The 19,995-nt window shown below is 43.7% G+C and overlaps 1 protein-coding gene across 1 annotated transcript; it reads right to left on the bottom strand.

Moving 5' to 3' along the window:
• Positions 1 to 15,223: 15,223 nt before the first annotated feature.
• LOC103001570 (60S ribosomal protein L9-like) lies at positions 15,224 to 15,903 on the bottom strand. Its single transcript, XM_057555285.1, has one exon. It carries the CDS (start codon positions 15,888 to 15,890, stop codon positions 15,315 to 15,317), a length of 576 nt encoding a protein of 191 aa, XP_057411268.1. The 5' UTR covers positions 15,891 to 15,903; the 3' UTR covers positions 15,224 to 15,314.
• Positions 15,904 to 19,995: the final 4,092 nt, after the last annotated feature.

Here is a 19,995-nt window from a genome sequence, read left to right as displayed (position 1 = left end):
AGGCGGCCAGCTCCTGAGGAACAGGGCCTTCTTGAAACTCCTCTCTTCCCCTCTGCTTATTGTCACTCCCAGGCCTTGTCCTCCCCACGAACCCTCCCAAATGGGAAGATTTGATTTGGGTTTGTTCAGTAGCCAGAAAGCCAGAGCCACTGCTTGGCATTCTCTTTGGGAGGGAGGTCATGACAGACAGGGCCCAGCTCACAGCCAGAGTTTCTCCAGGGTGACATGTTTGAGACCCCATGTGGACAGGAAGGAAGCTTCCTGTGAGACATAGCAAACTGGAAGCTGTCACTGGGGGAGATACTCCAGGAATCCTCCCTTCAAACCCGCTTTGCTAAAGGGGCAAGCCATTTCTATAATTTGCCCAGTGGGGACCAGCCAGGGAGAAATACTATACTGTTAACTAATTTTCAGTAACAGGGGACTTCCCTGGTGGTGCAGTGGTTAGGAATCCGCCTGCCAATGCAGGGGACACTTGTTTGATCCCTGGCCCTGGAAGATCCCATGTGTCGCGGAGCACCTAAGCCCATGCACCACAACTACTGAGCCTGCGCTCTAGAACCTGTGAGCCACAACTACTGAGCCCGCGTGCCGCAACTACTGAAGCCTGCGCACCTAGAGCCCGTGCTCTGCAACAAGAGAAGCCACAGCAATGAGAAACCCACACACTGCAACAAAGAGTAGCCCCCGCTCGCCGCAACTAGAGAAAGCCCATGCACAGTGACGAAGACCCAGCGTAGCCAAAAATAAATTAATTAATTTTAAAAATGTCAATAACAGGATACGTAAATAATACACATTTACTATAGAAAAGTGGCAAAGAATAAAAAAAAAAATCTATAATTCCAAAGGAAAGTTATCTAAAATATCTAGGTGGTTGTATTTCCATTTAAAAAAAACACACGTGTAGGGAGTTCCCTGATGGTCCAGTGGTTAGGACTTGGTGCTTTCACTGCCATGGCCCTGGGTTCAATCCCTGGTCAGGGAATTAAGATCCTACAAGTCAAAAAAAAAAAAAAGAAATTAAGAGGCCCCCTGTCATGGGGCTTAAAAAACAAACAAAAACTAAAAAACACATGTGTATGTTTTAACATCATTTGGATTACTCTGCATATGCAGTTTTTTGTTGTTTTTTTAAAAATATTCCCTCTTCCTCACAGCTGCAGCAAAGCAGAGGTTCTTTTTTTGTTTTTAATTAATTAATTAACTTATTTATTTTTGGCTGTGTTGGGTCTTCGTTTCTGTGCGAGGGCTTTCTCTAGTTGTGGCAAGCGGGGGCCACTCTTCATCGCGGTGCGCGGGCCTCTCACTATCGCGGCCTCTCTTGCTGCGGAGCACAGGCTCCAGATGCGCAGGCTCAGTAGTTGTGGCTCACGGGCCTAGTTGCTCCGTGGCATGTGGGATCTTCCCAGACCAGGGCTTGAACCCGTGTCCCCTGCATTAGCAGGCAGATTCTCAACCACTGCGCCACCAGGAAAGCCCCATATGCAGTTTTATATCCCGATTTTTCTACTTAATGTTGTGTCATAACATATATAAATGAAAGTAAACTGTGTTTACGAGGTGGAGTTAAACACTGACAATGAAGTTAAATATTTATTATGTGCTTATTGATTACTTTTAAATTTGTGTTTATTTTTGCATCCTTTATAAAATAAGGAGAGTATTGCCTGTATTATTCATTGCAAATAATTTTTTCTAGTTTGGTTATTTGTCTTTTAACCTTTTATGGTGTTTTTTTTTTTTTTTTTTTTTTTTCTTTTGCTGTGTTGGGTCTTCGTTTCTGTGCGAGGGCTTTCTCTAGTTGTGGCAAGCGGGGGCCACTCTTCATCGCGGTGCGCGGGCCTCTCACTATCGCGGCCTCTCTTGTTGCGGAGCACAGGCTCCAGACGCGCAGGCTCAGTAATTGTGGCTCACGGGCCTAGTTGCTCCGCGGCATGTGGGATCTTCCCAGACCAGGGCTCGAACCCGTGTCCCCTGCATTGGCAGGCAGACTCCCAACCACTGCGCCACCAGGGAAGCCCTTTTATGGTGTTTTTGATGGGCAAAAGTTTATAACTTTGACTTGTAAAGTCTACCATTCTTTTCTTATGTGATTCCTCTCATTAATGTTGGTTTTTGTTTTTATTTCAACATTCCTTTATTGAACCATGTATGCTAGTGAAATATAAAGAAACCATAAGAGTTTACAGGAAGATTACCAAGACTGATGTCATTAATTCAATATGAGGCTTCATATACTGAAAACAATTCATCTTCATTATAGAGCATAGAACCTTAAATTTTTGAAAAGCTAAATAAAGCAGTCTGCCTAACTTCAAATCTGTTCCATGAACACGTCTTGCATAATCATCTGACATACTTTTAGGTGCTATACTAACAGCAAATAATTTAACAACAACTTTAACAAAACAATTTTGTTTAACTCAAAAAAAAAGTATAAAATTCTGGTCAGTCGTATTTTTTTTTAGTGATGTGGCAAAGGCTATAAATTATTGAGTTCCCTGCCCCCTGAGGATCTGGAGTATCCCTATATACAACCAAATAATGTAAGTATAAAATGTTATTGTTAAACTATTAATTGCATAAGGAAAAAACATAGACTTCACTATAGCAAAGATGACTACTAGCTTTGGTTACTATTAGATTCAACCATCATTCATTCACCAAATTTTCTGAGTACCCACTACAAGCCTGGCACTATTCTAGGCACTGGGGATACAATGAACAAAAACAATAATAGTTTTTAATCATCATGGGACTTGCATTCTGCTGTGGGAAATAGACAAAAACAAACACACAAAAAATAAGAATTATAAGTGTGGTAAATGCTATTAAGGAGACAAACAAGGCTTTGTTACAGATTAGTCTTTGAAAGCTGAACTGTGGAATCCTAAAACCTAAAAATAAATTCATGAAGAGTTACATCAAGATGACATAGATTCTGGGACTTCCCTGGTGATGCAGTGGTTAAGAATCCGCCTGCCAATGCAGGGGACATGGGTTCGAGCCCTGGTCTGGGAAGATCCCACATGCCGCAGAGCAACCAAGCCCATGTGCCACAACTACTGAGCCTGCGTGCCACAATTACTGAAGCCTCTGTGCCTAGAGCCCATGCTCCGCAACAAGAGAAGCCACCGCAATGAGAAGCCCAAGCACCACAAAGAAGAGTAGCCCCCGCTCACCGCAATTAGAGAAAGTCGGCGTGCAGCAACAAAGACCCAACACAGCCAAAAATTAAAAAAAAAAAGATGACATAGATTCTACAGAGCTTTGCTAATGTATAAGAAAACTACAGACACTGCCAGTGAAAACAGAGATCAATCTTTCATTGTCAAAGCTATTGGATGGCATTACTTAGCAATACAGTAGCCTCAGAAGATAATTAACCTCACAGTTCCACAGAGTTAAAAAGCATGTAAACATGATACTAAAAAATAAAAAAATTTAAGAGGCGCTTAAGGAGACAGGACAACCAAATGTAATGTGGTATCCTGAATGGAATGCTGAAGCAGAAAAAAACAAAAACTACGGAAGTCTGAATAAACTACAGATTTTAGTTAATAATGTATCAATATTGGTTCATTAATTATAACAAATGTACCATACTAATGAAGATGTTAATAACGGGAAACTGGGTGGGGCTATCTGCATAATCTTAATTTTTCTGTAAATCTTAAACTGTTCTAAAACAACAAGTATACTTTTAAAACTATATATAAGATGGCTTCAGGAATTACAGTGGAAGGGAGGGGAGTTAGTAAAGACGTAAAGAAATGAGAAGCCATAAAACTCTGCAATGTGAATTAAAATATAACTCAAGAAATTCAAAGAAAACCTGCAGATACTTAAGTTATGATCTCTATTCATATTAAAATCTTCCTAGGACAGAGATCAATGGGTTTTTCATGCAAACTAAGTAACTCTGCATCACAACATAAGCAGGCAATAACATCCCTGGAGTGCACAATAAGCACTTTAGATCCTATTTAACAATAATGACCAATAGGCTACATTTTATGTATGGCACTGTCCTGAAATTGTCATAAAATGCCTGGACAAGGATCAACCTCATAGGTCTTACTAAGTTGCTTACTTCAAGAAACAAGTTTAGGACTTCCCTGGTGGTGCAGTGGTTGAGAAGCTGCCTGCCAATGCAGGGGACACAGGTTCGAGCCCTGGTCTGGGAAGATCCCACATGCCGCGGAGCAACTAGGCCCGTGAGCCACGGTTACTGAGCCTGCGCATCTGGAGCCTGTGCCCCTCAACAAGAGAGGCCACGATAGTGAGAGGCCCGCGCACCGCGATGAAGAGTGGCCCCCACTTGCCGCAACTAGAGAAAGCCCTCGCACAGAAACGAAGACCCAACACAGCCAAAAAATAAATAAATAAATAAATTTATTTATTTAAAAAGAAACAAAAAACAAGTTTATACTTACCTCAAGATAAATAAGCAAAGAGGAGACTTGGTAAGGAGGACAGGGAGAAAGGATTATGTATGAAAGGAGAAAAATGATTTCCAGGTCTAACTGAAAGCAATTTTGCCACTATTATTAACCTACTTTAATGCCATACAAATTAGTATAAATAGTTCAAGGTAGTAATAAAAGCTCTGAATTTATATCAGTTATCTTCTTTCCAGTCAAAAGAAATAAATGTTTTCTATAGCCTAAGCTAAAACACCTAGCAGGTAACTCAATGTCTGATGACTTCGGAGGAACTAATCTCTCAATGTCTGTTTTAAAGATAGTCAGGAAAAGTGTGAGAAAAACAACGGAGGATGATAATCTCTAAATTGTAGAGTGTGAAGTTTGCATAACACAGCATAAAACTGGAATTACCACAAGAAGTAATTTTAGAGACAGCCATCGCAAAATTAGAACCTTATATCTAATACAAAGTACAGCCACAGCAGAAGCCTGATCAGGTAAATGAGATAACAATTTCACTCATCAGATACTATGGAATATTAACCATAGAAGAATCATTTAGCCAAGATGGTATTATATACTTAAATCTAATTGAGATAACTAGATGATGAAGTCTATTCCTTCTCTATTACTCCCCAACCCCAAAGGAAACGCTACAAAACAAAGATGTTTGTTACTCTAAAGCCTTCTCTCACAGGAATCTAAAATATATAATTGGAAAATATTCAAGAAGAAATGCAATAATTAGCATTTCCCCAGCAACTCCTGTTTGCCCCACCGTGAGGAGAATCACACACTGCTTCCTGCTGAAACGAGAAAAAGGAGAGGTGAGGTGTGAAAACTTCTAAGTAAATCGATCAATGACGTTGCATCTGGCAGAGATTGGAAAAGCATCAACATTGCCAAAAGAACTGTCAGTGATGGAAGTCAAGAGAAGAAAACGAGGTTTTCCAATAAACCACAGCCCAACCCAAGGGACAAAAATCGCCCCTGCCCCGCCACTCCCTCACTCCCCAACCACTCCATCCTCAAGCCGCCTCCGATCCAAATAGACATCCTCTATAACCCACACCAATTCCCCATCCAGGTGAAAACAATCCAAGAATCTTCTAGAACCTCCACTTCCCACTCTCCATAAGATCTGCACTTCTGGGGGCCAGGCCTCGGGAAAACAGCGGCCAGATCCCACCCTCCTTTCAAGGTGGAAGAGGCCGGGTCCCTCGAGTGGGGCTTCCCGGGTGGGCCTCACGGAGCTGACCTACTGGGACGAGAGCAGGGAACAGGTTGGGGCTCAAGAAGGCAGCTGGGGTTGGTGAGACCACGCGACGGCGGGAAGAAAGGGTTGCACTGGAGTCTGGGGCTGGGCGGGGTGAGGACCGGGGAGGCAGGTGGACGGGAGAGGGCCGGGCTGCGGGAAAGGAGCCGGCGGAGTAGGGGACGGGAGGTCAAAACCTGACCCTCGACAGCCGCGAAGAGGAACCGGTGGCCAAGAGGGGTCGACGATCGCGGGCAAGGGCTGGGGGTGGTGGGGTGGAGCTGGGCGCGGACTGAAGGGCCGCACTGGGGGCGGTGCTGGGGAGCCGCGCACTCACTGCTCTGCGCCCCCAAGAACGGGGACCGGAATTTCCTCAGCGGAGTCCGCAGGTCTCCGCCCGCGGACGTGAGGAAGCCGGCGGAGCTACCGCCGCCTCAGCCCAGGGGCCTCTCGCGCCGACGCCGCTCCCACCCGCTGACAAGAGATTCTCGAGGAAGGGCGAGCGCCGAGCTCCTGCGGTTCCTGCAGGGCCCGGCGGCGAGCGAGGCTGACGGCAGGGATCCTCTACACAGAGCAGCAGCCCTCGGAATCGTCTAGCGCCGAGCGAGGCCCGCGGCTGGGAAGCGAAGGAGGGCGGTGTCGGAAGCAGCCAGGGGTGTGCTTGGGCATCCGGAGGCTCGAACCGCTCCCTTCTCAGCGGCCGGAGACTCGGGTGAGGGCGGCGGGGCCCGAGCGCGGACGCATCCGGACCCTCTTGCCGCGCGCAGCCTCAGCGCTGCCGCCGCCACAGCCCAGCCAGCTGAGTGCCGGGCGCGGGGCGAGCCTCTTATTATTGCTTTTATTCTTACAAAGCCCTTCATCCAAATTTAGTTATCTACCTTTATTTTAAAAAGTTTTTTTTTAAGTGACGTTATTGTTATATGTAATGGTTTAATGCGTCTGGAAAGTACAGTGTTTTATACTACAGCATAAAGTGTATATCTAAACTGATCCTCCTCTGATTTCCAGCCACTTTCTCCAATATCCATTTGCTGCGTAATAAATCCCCTCTTCTTTTTGGTTTGTGAGCTTTCTTTCTCAATAAATTCGTATGGTATTTTGAGTGGCTTCAGAGCTTTTTTTTTTTTTCCTGATTGATTTGCCCATTAATTCTTGTGGATGCAGCCTTGTTTTACTTTTTTGTTTATAATACATTTACTATCCAGCAGAGAAAATGTCCCTTCCTCATTTTTCTTTTCCAAAATTTTTATAGTAAACTCATCTGTTAATTCTCCAGTGAAATATATAGCCAGGGAAATTTTGTCAATTTCTATTTATTTTTAAAATAAATTTATTTATTTTTATTTTTGGCTGCGATGGGTCTTCGTAGCTGCGTGGGGGCTTTCTCTAGTTGGTGGGGGAGGAGGTGTGTGTGTGCGCAGGCTTCTCACTGTGGTGGCTTCTGTTGTTGCAGAGCACAGGCTCTAGGCGAGTGGCCTTCAGTAGTTGTGGCACACGGGCTCAGTAGATGTGGCTCGCAGGCTCAGTAGTTGTGGCTCGCGGGCTCTACAGTGCAGGCTCAGTAGTTATGGCACATGGCCTTAGTTGCTCCACCGCATGTGGGATCTTCCCAGACCAGGGCTCGGACCCGTGTCCCTTGCATTAGCAGGCAGATTCTCAACCACTGCACCACCAGGGAAGCCCCGCATGTGGAATCTTCCTGTACCAGGGATCGAGCCCGTGTGCCCTGCATTGGCAGGCAGATTCTTAACCACTGTGCCACTAGGGAAGTCCTCAATTTCTAAATTCTAACTGTGTCAAATTCTTTTGACTTTTAATTGGAAATGTGATGAACTATGAATTAACAGAGAGTTGACATTTTTTTTCATCAGCTTTCCATTCAAGAATATGGCTGTTTCTGTATTTTCTCACATCTTTCATATCATTTATGGATCTCATTCATTTCTTCTTAGGGATAATTAGAATATTTTAAAATTGCTTATTGTGGCTGGAATATTTTCTGCCATCATACCTTCTAAATGGTTATATAGAAATACAGTAGATAGTAAATAGAAAATACAGTAAATAACAGTAAATAGAAAGATTTGACTTTTTTGTGTATTCATTTTGCACAGAGGCTCTTTTGTGTTATTCTTAAAGTTTTCAGTAGGTTCCAATTTTCTGGCTGTATAATTATATTTTTACAAGTGATAACAATATTGCCTTTTTTTAAAAATTAAACACCATATATATATATATATTTTTAATTAATTTATTTATTTATTTTTGGCTTTGTTGGGTCTTCATTTCTGTGCATGGGCTTTCTCTAGTTGTGGCAAGTGGGGGCCACTCTTCATCGCGGTGTGCAGGCCTCTCACTATCGCGGCCTCGGGAGCACAGGCTCCAGACACGCAGGCTCAGTAACCGTGGCTCACAGGCCTAGTTGCTCCGCGGCATGTGGGATTTTCCCAGACCAGGGCTCGAACCCGTGTCCCCTGCATTGGCAGGCAGATTCTCAACCACTGCGCCACCAGGGAAGCCCGATATTGCCTTTCTATATCTGTATAATCCATATCTATATCTATAAAGGATTTCAATCTAACATGAATGAAAATATGAAATGGAGAATCTCACATGTGTGCCCTCAGAAGAACAGTACTTAAGAACAGCGAGACTGATTTCCATTAAACGTCTGATTTACAGAAGACTGAGGCTTATCTCCTTACCAAAGAACATTTGCCAAGAATCTCTCCCCATCCTTAAGCCAATGAACTTACTGCTTGGACTCTGGCTGGACTTCCCCACTCTTTGAACTCCTTGCCCATAAATAGAGTCCTTCTCAAACCCTCAGTTGACTCAGTTGACTGTAGCTTGCTACAACAGGCATTTCCCAAATTGCAATTCTTCTGCTACTCCCAAATAAACTCAAGTTTCTGGTAATTTGAGATTGCCTCGGTTTACCTCCTTATTTAGGTTGACATTCAATGGTGTCAGAAGTGAGATCCAAAGGAGATGACCCCTGGAGGGACAGTGACTCTCAGAACTGAGCGAGGTACCTGCACTGAGCCCCTTAAGCTCAATGCACCTTAGAGTCACCTTCTTCTTCTGGCTTGGTGAGTCTCCTCTTGGCTTTCAACCTCCCTCCTTTTAGTCAAGCTCTCCAACTTTATTCAGGATTTGGATAAGGACAGATGGTCCTTCTGGTGAGTGCTCTTTTGGTTTCTAAATTAGAATACACTTGGTTTAGATTTAAACTAGTGGATTTTCCTGAGAGCAAACCAAAAACTAAAATTGGTGAACACAGATTGAGCACCTAAATGCTGCCAGAGTGCTCGCCACCTGTATATGAGAGACAACCATCCTCCAAGCACAAGAGTGTAAGGATAAAATGGTCAGAGGTGAGCAAGTTTTCCAGTTTTCCTCTTACCACTCACAAGAAAATTCTGTGCAACAAAGGACACCTGGTCATAGGTTGGGCAAATAGGGCAAAGGCCATCTGCCAGAAAAAAGAGGTATCCCATGAAAGGCACACTGTGAAACAAAACACAAGTTCCAACCCTAAGCATATCCCTTCGGCTCTCTAGGACTTTTTTTCTTCACTCTCGGGAAAACTCTGAAAATGGGATCCCAGTCATTTAAATGCTTTAAGGGTGGCCCCCTCTTTAGGGACCCCAGCCAGTTTTATGTTTAAAAAATTATGGTTTCTCCACATGTGCATGGACCAATCTTACTGAAGACAACCTAGAATTACAATGGCCATTATGAGGAATGTTCCAATTAGACAAGATCATTCATTTAAGAGGTGCACTTGAAGACAAGGGTTCCCAGATCAAACAAACAGAATGGGATAGCTATTTTAATTGGCATGCAGAAACCCCCAAGAAGCTTCAAAATTCCAAAAATTTGAAGACTTCGTTGAAAGATTCATTGCAAAAGGCTAATGAAAAATTAAAGATATAAAAGGTACATATAACAGAAGACTATGAGACTGATGTAGTGCCTACTGCTCCCCTCTATCCTCCTTTACTTGGTACTCATTCTATTGATACTAATCCTCTGTCTGAATTGCCTTTCTACTCTGAAGAGACTACATGACTGCAAACACAAATTCACCAAGTTAGTTATCCTCATATCTACCCTCAAAAGAATGGCCCCCATATTGGTCTGTCCCAGAGTTGACAGGACTCTGAGGGATAGTCTGGTAAACTGCTACTGTTCCCGGTGAATTTGAGGTTCTTTCTTCGTCGCGAGAGAATTCAGACAAGTGATACATAAAAAGTGGATGTTTTTAAGAGAGTAACACACTCCACAGACAGAGTGTGGGCCATCTCAGAAGGTGAGAGAGAGCCTCAAAATATGGCATGGTTACTTTTTATGGGCTGGTAATTTCATAGGCTAATGAGTGGGAGGATTATTCCAATTATTTGGGGGAAGGGGTGGGGATTTCCCGGAATTGGGCCACCACCCACTTTTGGCCTTTTATGGTTAGCCTCAGAACTGTCATGGCGCTGGTGGGTGTGCCATTTAGCATGCTAATATATTATAATGAGCGTATAATGAGGCTCAAGGTCTACTGGAAGTCGAATCTTCCGCCATCTTGGACCTAGTTGGTTCTCACTAGTTTTTGTCATGTACTATAGCTATGTCATTATTTTAAAGGTTGTGCCCTGCCCCCTTCCCTCCTGTTTCACTACCAGTTATTCCCTTAAATAGCCAAGGGGAAACTAAATTTAGAAGTAATGGAAAACCTTGCCAAATTTTGGTAAATACCTGAGCTACACTGTATTTTAAACCCCACTCACTTTGGAGCCTGCAGATTGGATCCTAGAAAAACTGGCAGAAGCCAAGTGAAGGGTGAGAATTCTTACCAGAGTCAGCTCTCCTGAATCTCTGTCTATAGTACCCAGTCGAGGGAAAAAAATAAAATTTCATATTGTCCCTGCCTTTCCAAACCCAGATCCATTGGTTACTGGTCCTTTCTCTCCTGTGATAGCTTTTACCTTCTTGTTTGTCCCATTTTGTGTCCTTAGAACTTGGCTTGGCAATCATCAGGTTGGGGATCCCAAACTATGGTCAGACAGAAGTGTCAGTTGCACCCCATTTATGACTAGATGTGGCTAGACAGCAGTGTGGATTCCACTGCATTTGCAGTTAGGGTCTATGGCCAGCCCTCAGGGCAATTGTCTAAGTCTTTCTTTCATTTGGTTATCTTTGGGAATGGCTCTGGATCCTGGGAAGGCAATCCCTTTTGCACTCTCTTTGGGACACCTGTATGTGTTTATCCCATGTGTGTCTTTCTCTTCCTAAGGAACCCTGTTTATTGTTGAATGTGTATCTTTTTGCATGTGTTCTTACAAACCTGGCATTGTTGTTTTGCCTGTTTGTATTTTTAATTTACATAATGTTATTTGGTACGTCTCATTCTGTTTCTTACTTTTTTTCAGTAAACACTACATCTCTAGGATACTTCCGCATTGCTGTGTGTTCATCCAATCAGTTGCCTCTAATATGTAAATAATTCTCCAGGGTGTACATCTACTACATTTTATCTGTCCTTCTCCCAGGATCTTTCAACTACCTGCTAACACAAATAGTGCTGCCGTGGACACCCTTATTCAGGTGCCCTTAAGTAGCTGTGTGAGAATGGCTAGGAGTGGAATTGCTAGTCCCTGGGGAATATGGACTCCAGTTTTCACTAATACTGCCTGACTGTTGTCCAGAATGCCTGCACCAGTCCACATGCTCTCCCACCCCCAGCAGAGCATGGAATTCCTGTATCCCTACAGCCTCACTACCATCCAACACATCATAGTAATACATGAAACCCAGTTGAAGAAACCTAGCATTGCAGGAAAACTACCCTCACTTCCAATCCCTGAAGCAACTGGTCTCAATTTTTGTTTTCAGTTTTTCCAGTGGTTACTTTCATTTATCTAAATAATATTTTGGATATTTTAAAAGATAAATAATTGATTTTTATCACAAAAAAAGAAATACCCTTCCATGCCTAGTTTTAAAAATTCCCATTAGGATTGCATATAGAAATTGTCAAGCAGTTGTTTAAACCTATTGACATGGTTCCTTGATAGTAACAATTTCTTAATCTTAAATCATCTTGGATTTCTTAAATACAGTCTAAGTATGGGATGGTGAAGTCATTTAGTGTACTTTCAAGTTTAATTTACTGCTTGATATTAAGAAATACTGTTATATTTATTGTTCTAAGTGATCCTGCTGCATCCCGGGTATGATTTGGAAAACCCAAAGCATGTGACCCTCAGTATTAATCAGGGTCAGTAAACTATGTTTCGTCACCTGTTTTTGTATGGCCTGAGAGTCTTTGAGAACGGTTGTTACATTTTTCAGATGGTTGAAAAAAACTTTTTTAAGAATAGAATTTCATTGGGTCATTTGTAGAGACATGGATGGACCTAGAGACTGTCATACAGAGTGAAGTAAGTCAGAAAGAGAAAAACAAATATCATATATTAACGCATATATGTGAAATCTAGAAAAATGGTACAGATGAACCAGTTTGCAAGGCAGAAATAGAGACGCAGATGTAGAGAACAAACGTATGGACACCAAGCTGGGAAAGCGGGGGTGGTGGTGGTGGGATGAATTGGGAGATTGGGATTGACATGTATACACTAATATGCATAAAATAGATAACTAATAAGAACCTGCTACATAAAAATAAATAACTAAATAAAATAAAATTAAAAAAAAATATTTCATGACGTGAAACTAATATGAAATTCAAATTCAATGCCCATAAATAAAATTTTATTGGAACACAGCTAGGCTTATTTGTTTTCATGTTACCTATGGCTACTTTCTTGCTCCAGCCACAGAGTTGCATAGTGGCAACAGAGATAATATGGCCCACAAAGCTGAAATTATTTACCATCTGTCCCTTTACATAAGACTTTTGCCAGCCCCTGGTATAAATGATTCAATCAACAAAAGTTTATGGCGAACCTACTAGTGAAGGACGTGCTGTTCTGGTCCCCATGGGTGTTTACTGTCCTGCTAGAGAGTCACAACCCAGGGTGACAAGTGCTAGGATGGGACAGCAAGGGGAGGTCCACGGGGATAGAGCAGAGGCCTCTGAGCCAGACTGGGGAGTTCAGGGAAAGCTTCTCACAGGCATTTCTGTCCAAGCAGAGACCTACAGAGTGAGAAGGAGCTGGCCATGTGAAGATGGATAAGGGGAGATGGCAGGAAGAATGTTCTGGGTAAGAGAACAGCAAGTCCAATGGCCAGAGGGATCAGACCATGTTGCTGGAGGAACAGGGAGATGTTTGCATTATCATTTGCATGATAGGCTTATTTGTAGTTAAACCAAGTTTAGTTTGCATATGAATAAATAACTGCCTATATAGGGCTCTTAGTGATATAAGCAAGGAAGGAAGAAAGTCTTATCACTGATTGATTGATTCACTCATCCACTCACTCATTCATTCATTCATTCATTCTTTCTTTCAATAAGAATTGATTGAGCACCTTTTTAGTGCTGAGCACTGGGTTAAGTCCTGAGGATGCAGAGGAAAACCTGAGGAGGGCTCCGCCCTAAAGGCGCTCACAGTTTATTGAGGACAGCAGACAAAAAAATAATTTCTGCAGGTGCGAGGACTGCCCATACTGCCGTATCATGGAGGGCCCACCGCATTTCCAACCCCCTTCTCTCTGGCCACCTAGTCGATTTCCCAGCCTCCTGTTTAGCTAGGGGTGGGCATATAACCGGTTTTGGCCAATAAAACGTAAGAGAGATCTGCTGAGAAGTGTCTGGGAAAACTCTTCAGATTAAAGGTGAAGCCACAAAGGATACCACCACTTTGCCCCTCTTGCCTGCCTTTGAATAGAATTGTGATGATGGCACAGTGGGTTCTGTGGCAGCCACCTTGTGATCATGAGGTGAGGAGCACCAGCATAAAGCTGGTCCCTGTTGGCTTCCTCGAGCTGCTGCACCAAACCTGGAATTACACCTACCTTCAGGGACTCCTGGTTGAATTAGATAATTGCATGTTATTATTGTGTAAGCCAGAAGTTCTCAGCTGGAGGTGATGACATCCAGGGGACCTTTGTCAATGTCTGGAGACATTTTTGGTTTTCACTATGGCAAGGGGGTTACTTCTGGCATCTAGTGAGTGAAGGCCAGGGATGGTGCTAAACATTCCACAATGCATAGGACGGTCCACACAACAAATAATTATCCAAAATGTCAATAGAGCCACGATGAGAAACCCTAGTGTAAGCCATTATTGACCAAGTGCTTTCTTTTTTGATACAGGGAGTGGGAGAGCCTGGCCAGAGCCACGGGAGGGGGAGATAGCAGGAGGGGCAATGTCTACCTTAGGACACAGGAAAGAGGAGTGCAGGGAATTATTCCAGCTGGTTTCACTCACACTGTTAGGCTTGGAGCAAGTTCCATGAGAGAGTTGTGGACCCCAGTCCCTCAGGTGAGACCCCACTGTGGGCTCCTCTAGACCTAACCCTGCCTGTACCCAACTGCCTACTCTGTGCCCCAGGCTAAGTGCTCATGTGGATCGCCTCCTCGAAATTTCCCAGTGACTCTGAATGGTCAGTATCATTTATTCCTGATGAAATAAAATTTCATATTCTAAGGCAAGTCAAGGAAAATTTAAACATAAATAATTTTCTCTGTCCTTTGGCCGCCTCTCTCCCCTCTGCTGTGCATTGTGTGTCTGCATTATGCATCAACCAAACCTCCCCACTGGCAGAAATACCTGCTCAACCATAAGGAGCGACTTTCTCCTAACACCAACAAGACAACTCCTTAAACTATAACATTCCTTCTTAATCTTGTAAGGGGCCACCATGACCCATGACCCACTACTCACTTTGTGTCACCTGTCAATAATACGTCACTTAATGTACAGCCCTCTGTCTCAAAACCTTATATAACTGTGCTTTGACCTCTAATGGGCAGAACAGTCCCCAGGGCTTTCTGAGTGGCTGTTCCTGGGTTATAATCCTCAATTTGGCTCAAATAAAAATTTCCATTTCTTCCTTGACTGGTTAATTTTTTCGTTGACATTCCCATTGTACAGCTGTGAAAACTGAGGTGCAGAACAATGGGGTCCCATGGTTAATGACATGTTTTGGAGATTGACTAACAGGTTTTTTTTTTTTTTTTTTTTTTTACCATTTTTTTTAAAATTTTTATTTATTCATTTATTTATTTATTCATTCATTTATGGCTGTGTTGGGTCTTCGTTTCTGTGCGAGGGCTTTCTCTAGTTGTGGCAAGTGGGGGCCACTCTTCATCACGGTGCGCGGGCCTCTCACTGTAGCGGCCTCTCTTGTTGCGGAGCACAGGCTCCAGACGCGCAGGCTCAGTAATTGTGGCTCACGGGCGTAGTCGCTCCGCAGCATGTGGGATCTTCCCAGACCAGGGCTCGAACCCGTGTCCCCTGCATTAGCAGGCAGACTCTCAACCACTGCGCCACCAGGGAAGCCCTAACAGGTTTTTTTAATCGGCCATTTAGCAGTGTCCCTTAAGCACCTTAGTTTATCATTTTGTTTTGTTTTGTTTGTTTCCCAAGTCAAAAGAGCTTTTATTCATTTTTAAAATATCACAAATGAGTCTGGCCTCTTGCAGTTTCTGTAGCTGGATCACTCAGATCTTATTCTTCAGCCTGCTGAACTGTTTCTTTTTCAGAAACATAGATACCATCCAAAAATTTTCTGATATCCTTGTTTTCAACTGTTGTGGCTTGCTGAATCAAAGCAGCCAAGTTTGACACAAGTTCAGTGCTGTTTCCTTCAAGAATCAACTCATCTTTCTGGGCTTGAGATACTGAACAGGCAACGCCTGGCCTCATCCAAACCCTGCGGATATATTTTTCACCCAAAAAATTTCGGATTTCAACAAGAGAAGCATTCTCCTGAATAACAACGTTGATGGGGAAGTAAGCATGCACAGACCTCATCTTGCAACGGAAGCCCAGTGTAACACCCTTGATCATGCTCTGTACATGGCTACAGACAGTGCAAACAGTCACCAGTTCCTTTCTAATCCCCCACCATTTGTCAACCCGGAGCCTCTTTTTCTTTCCAAGGAGACTGAGTTCTACACTGATGTGATTGAAGTTCCTCTGCAGGGTACCTCTGGGGCCCTTCACAATAACTGTGCATCCCTTCAGAGTAATGTTGACATTTTCTGGAATGTCGACAGTCTGATTGCTGAGAATGGTCTTCATTCTCACAGTAGATACAGCAAAAAGCTATTTTATCATTTTGATCATCACTTTCCAGATCTGTAAAACAACACTATCTACTTTATAAACACTATTATGGGGTAAAAATAAATAATGCATGTAAAGGGCCTGACATATGATAAACATTTCACAAATGGCTGTTGTTGTTCCTACTATTTCTTAGTATGCCCACTGGGGCTAAGGAGCTGGGGCTGCAGCGCAAATGTCAAAGCCAGGCCATCGTCACGGTCACCTGAGTCACCCACTTGCAGTGGGGACCCAGAAACAACTGAGGGAGGGGAGATTCTGGGAGACACTGGGGAGACAAAAAGTCATTGAGATAGGGGAGTGTGAATGGAGACTGAGATTCATTGAGTACTTTAGGCACAAGACCTAAATACAGTTATTTTGCACAGGAACCAAAAGACTTTTTTTTGGCCACGCCACACGGCTTATGGGATCTTAGTTCCCTGACCAGGGATTGAACCCTGGGGCCCTTGGCAGTGAAAGCACTGAGTCCTAACCACTGGACTGCCGGGGAATACCCCCAAAAGACTATTCTGAGACTACCTTCTGGCCGGGGGACTTTGGTCCTTGATCCTTACCTGGCTTGGGAAAGAGTGAGGTCACGATCTTTCAGGTATGTCTCACCGAGGAGAAGGAAGAAGACATCCCTCCAGGAAACTTGGAGGGTTGGAGTCCAAACACAGATGGGGGGTGGACCTTGCATTGGTTGATTCCCGGTAGAGGGTGTGGCCCTGGGAAGGAAGGTGTGTTCACACTCTTGCTCTTTGCTCCTGGGAGTCACCAAAGGCACGTGTGCTCCATTTCCATAACGCAAATTCTCTTGCCATGTTGCAGGCAGATTTCTGGGAATTGAGGCTCCAAACATAGACAGGTGTGAGTGTCTCTTGTGAAAATTCTTCTTCTCTTAAATATGTCACTTAGAACTACTCTACCGATGGCTCCTGAGACTGGAGCCCTCTCTTCTACCCACTCCTCTGCATTTTCACTCAAGAGCAAGTTTATCTTCTGTGTCCCCGTGTTGCACACCCAGGCCACACAAGAGGGTAAATAGTCTTTCTAAACAAACAAATATACAGACTCTCAGGAGGAAATAATATCCATTTTGTGACTATACCACCATTTATTTATTTGCTCACCTTATTGTTCTGGGGCATTTGAGTAGTTTCAAGTTTTTGAGTTTTCGGCTATTACAAATAGTGCTGATGTAAGCAGTCTTATAAATGTTGTTTTGGGGGAGCACATGCCTGCATTTCTGTTATGCACGTATCTAAGAGTAGAGGTGCTGGGTCAGCTTTACTAGATGTTACTACTCAGTTTTCCAAAGTAGCTGTACCATGGTCCACTCCCACCACCAGCAGTACATGAGAGATCAGGTGGCCCCACATCCTCTCTGACATTTGGTATCACCGGTCTGAGAATTTACAGCTACAGCTGCACACAGGAGCATGGCTGCATCTCACAAACATGAAAGAGAGTGAAAAAGGCCAGACATAAAAGTAAACATGCCACCTAATTCCCACTTACATAAAGCCCCCAAACAGGCAAAAATAATCTAAGGCGTTAGAAGTCAGGATAGTGGGACCTATAAGAAGCAGGAGGGGGGCTTCTAGGGTGCTGGTGATGTTCTGCTTCTTAATCTGGGTGCTGGTTACACTTCACTCCCTTTGTGAAAATTCATCAAGCCATGTAGTCAGGATTCATTCACTTTTCTGTTTGTTATACTTAAATAAAAATTTCAAAAAAATATTCTCTCAATCTCCCTCTCTCCCTTCCTCTGTCATCTTTCCTCATGGTACTTGGCTGGGAACTGTCCCCATCAGAGTCCCCTTCATGGCCCTGCAACCTATACAGTTGCACAGGTTCTGCACTCAGAAGGACCTGTGATTGGTTTCATGCTCTGCCATCTTTGTCTTTAAATTCTTAATACTTTTGGAACAAGGGGCCTTTTGCTTGCTTGCTGAGCCTCGCACATCACGTAGGCACCCTGGCCATGGGCAGCTGCCAGTGTCTCTGCACAGATCCCCACCTAAGGCTTGGTCTCTGATGGGCACTGAGGACAGGGCCAGGTTGCCGCTCTGCCTGATCAGGGAAGGTGCCAAATGCCCATTCTGGCCCCAGGATGGTTCTCCCTCCTGCGAGAACCTGGGATTGTATTTACCTGCGGATGGAATTACTGGGTCATAAGTTAGGTTCATGCATAATGCCCCTCATGGTTCTCTGCCCCGTGCTTCCATCTGCCTTAAGAAAAAGACTGTAAAATATACATAACATAAAATTGACCATCTTAACCATTTTCAAGTCTGTAGCCCAGTGGCATTAAGTACATTCACATTGTTGTACAACCATCTCCACCATCTGCCTCTTGAACTTTTTCATCTTCTCAAACTGATACTTTGTACCCATGAAACAATAACTCCCCTTCCCTTCCACCTGCTTTTACGATTTTTTTCCTGTTTGTCTCTCTTCCCAGTTACACTGTGAACTCCGTGAGGGCCCAGTGGGGCTTACTCCCCTACAAATAAGGAGGAGTATATATGATGTACACAGGGCCTGGAGGACATGGGGAAGAAAATAGTTTTGTTAAATAAATTAAAAATATGGGATATAATTTAACCCTTGTTTGAAATCTGGGCTGATTCTTGGGCTAATAAATTCTCTAAATTCAGTGCTGAGCCAGTACCCAGCACAAAGCTGGATCCAAAACCTCTTTGCTGACAGAATGAATAAGGCATTAACTCTGCTACCAATAATAAAATATTGACTCTTTATTAAGCACTTACTAGGGGCTCAATATACAGAAAGGACTTAGTATTTGACACTCAGTATATTTTCTTCTTTTCTTTACGAGCATTATCACATTTGACCCTACGGTCACCTTCTAAGGTGGCCACTCAGTTTTCGAGTGAGAAACAAATTCAGAGACATTGTGTCCCCTGCCAGAGGTCACGCAGCTGGCAGATGGCTCCAGTCTGGGCGACTCCAAAGCTCAGTGCTTTCAGTGTTTACTTTACCATGCCTCCCTGGCTCAATTAACCAAAGCAGAATTTCTGACATTTTTTTTTACTTTTGTTTGAATAAAAGTAGTTTTTCTTTTCTGATTACAAAACATGGATAAATTCTGTTTTAAAAAAAATTCAGGGGCTTCCCTGGTGGCGCAGTGGTTAAGAATCTGCCTGCCAATGCAGGGGACACAGGTTTGAGCCCTGGTCAGGGAAGATACCACATGCCGCAGAGCAACGAAGTCCGTGCACCACAACTACTGAGCCTGCGCTCTAGAGCCCGCGAGCCACAACTACTGAGCCTGTGTGCCACAACTACTGAAGCCCGCCTGCCTAGAGCCCATGCTTCATAACAAGTGAAGCCACCGCAATGAGAAGCCTGCACACTGCAACGAAGAGTAGCCCCAGCTCGCCGCAACTAGAGAAAGCCTGCGCACAGCAACAAAGACCCAACGCAGACAAAAATAAATAAATAAATAAAATTAAAAAAAAAAAATTCAGGCACTACATAAAGTGAAAATGTGAACTTTTAAGACTTCTTAGAATGTTCTGTGAAGACTCGTGGTGACCCTACCAGGGATAGCAGAATTTGGAAAATATGCTCATCAACTCTTCCTTCTGGGTTTTATCTCCAGGTCAAGGAATATATATTACATACAATGACCTTTCTCTCTAGATCATTCCCTCTTCAGAGTTCTTTGGAGAGAACCGAGGAAGGTATGCAGGTGCTAAAACTACCTCCTCCTCCTCCTTTCCCCTGACTCGTGTTTCCCATAAGAGTTTTTCTTTCTGTTTCATGGACTGGCCTTCCTCCAGCCAGGCCTAAGTTTGTTTTCTGAGCATTGGTTTCTTTTCGGGTGTAATAAGGAAGTTGTCAAGCAAAATTGTTTTTTTTAGGGTAGCTGAGGTAAGCGTCCTATCTGTGGAGGAACGGAGAGCAGCCCTGGGATAGGGTGACGGGGCTGTAGCAGGTGGCCCCTGGATTGGCTGCCCATGAGCTCATCTCCTGGGACATGTGATATATATGGCTCTGACCAAAGCATCTTCTGCGACAGTCTGGAAACTGGCAGCATATTCTCCCT

The sequence above is a fragment of the Balaenoptera acutorostrata genome, chromosome 10, assembly GCF_949987535.1.
Source record: "Balaenoptera acutorostrata chromosome 10, mBalAcu1.1, whole genome shotgun sequence".
NCBI classification, from domain to species: Eukaryota; Metazoa; Chordata; class Mammalia; order Artiodactyla; family Balaenopteridae; genus Balaenoptera; species Balaenoptera acutorostrata.
Note: the sequence above shows the minus strand (reverse complement) of the source record. Positions and strands in the feature narration are given on the sequence as shown.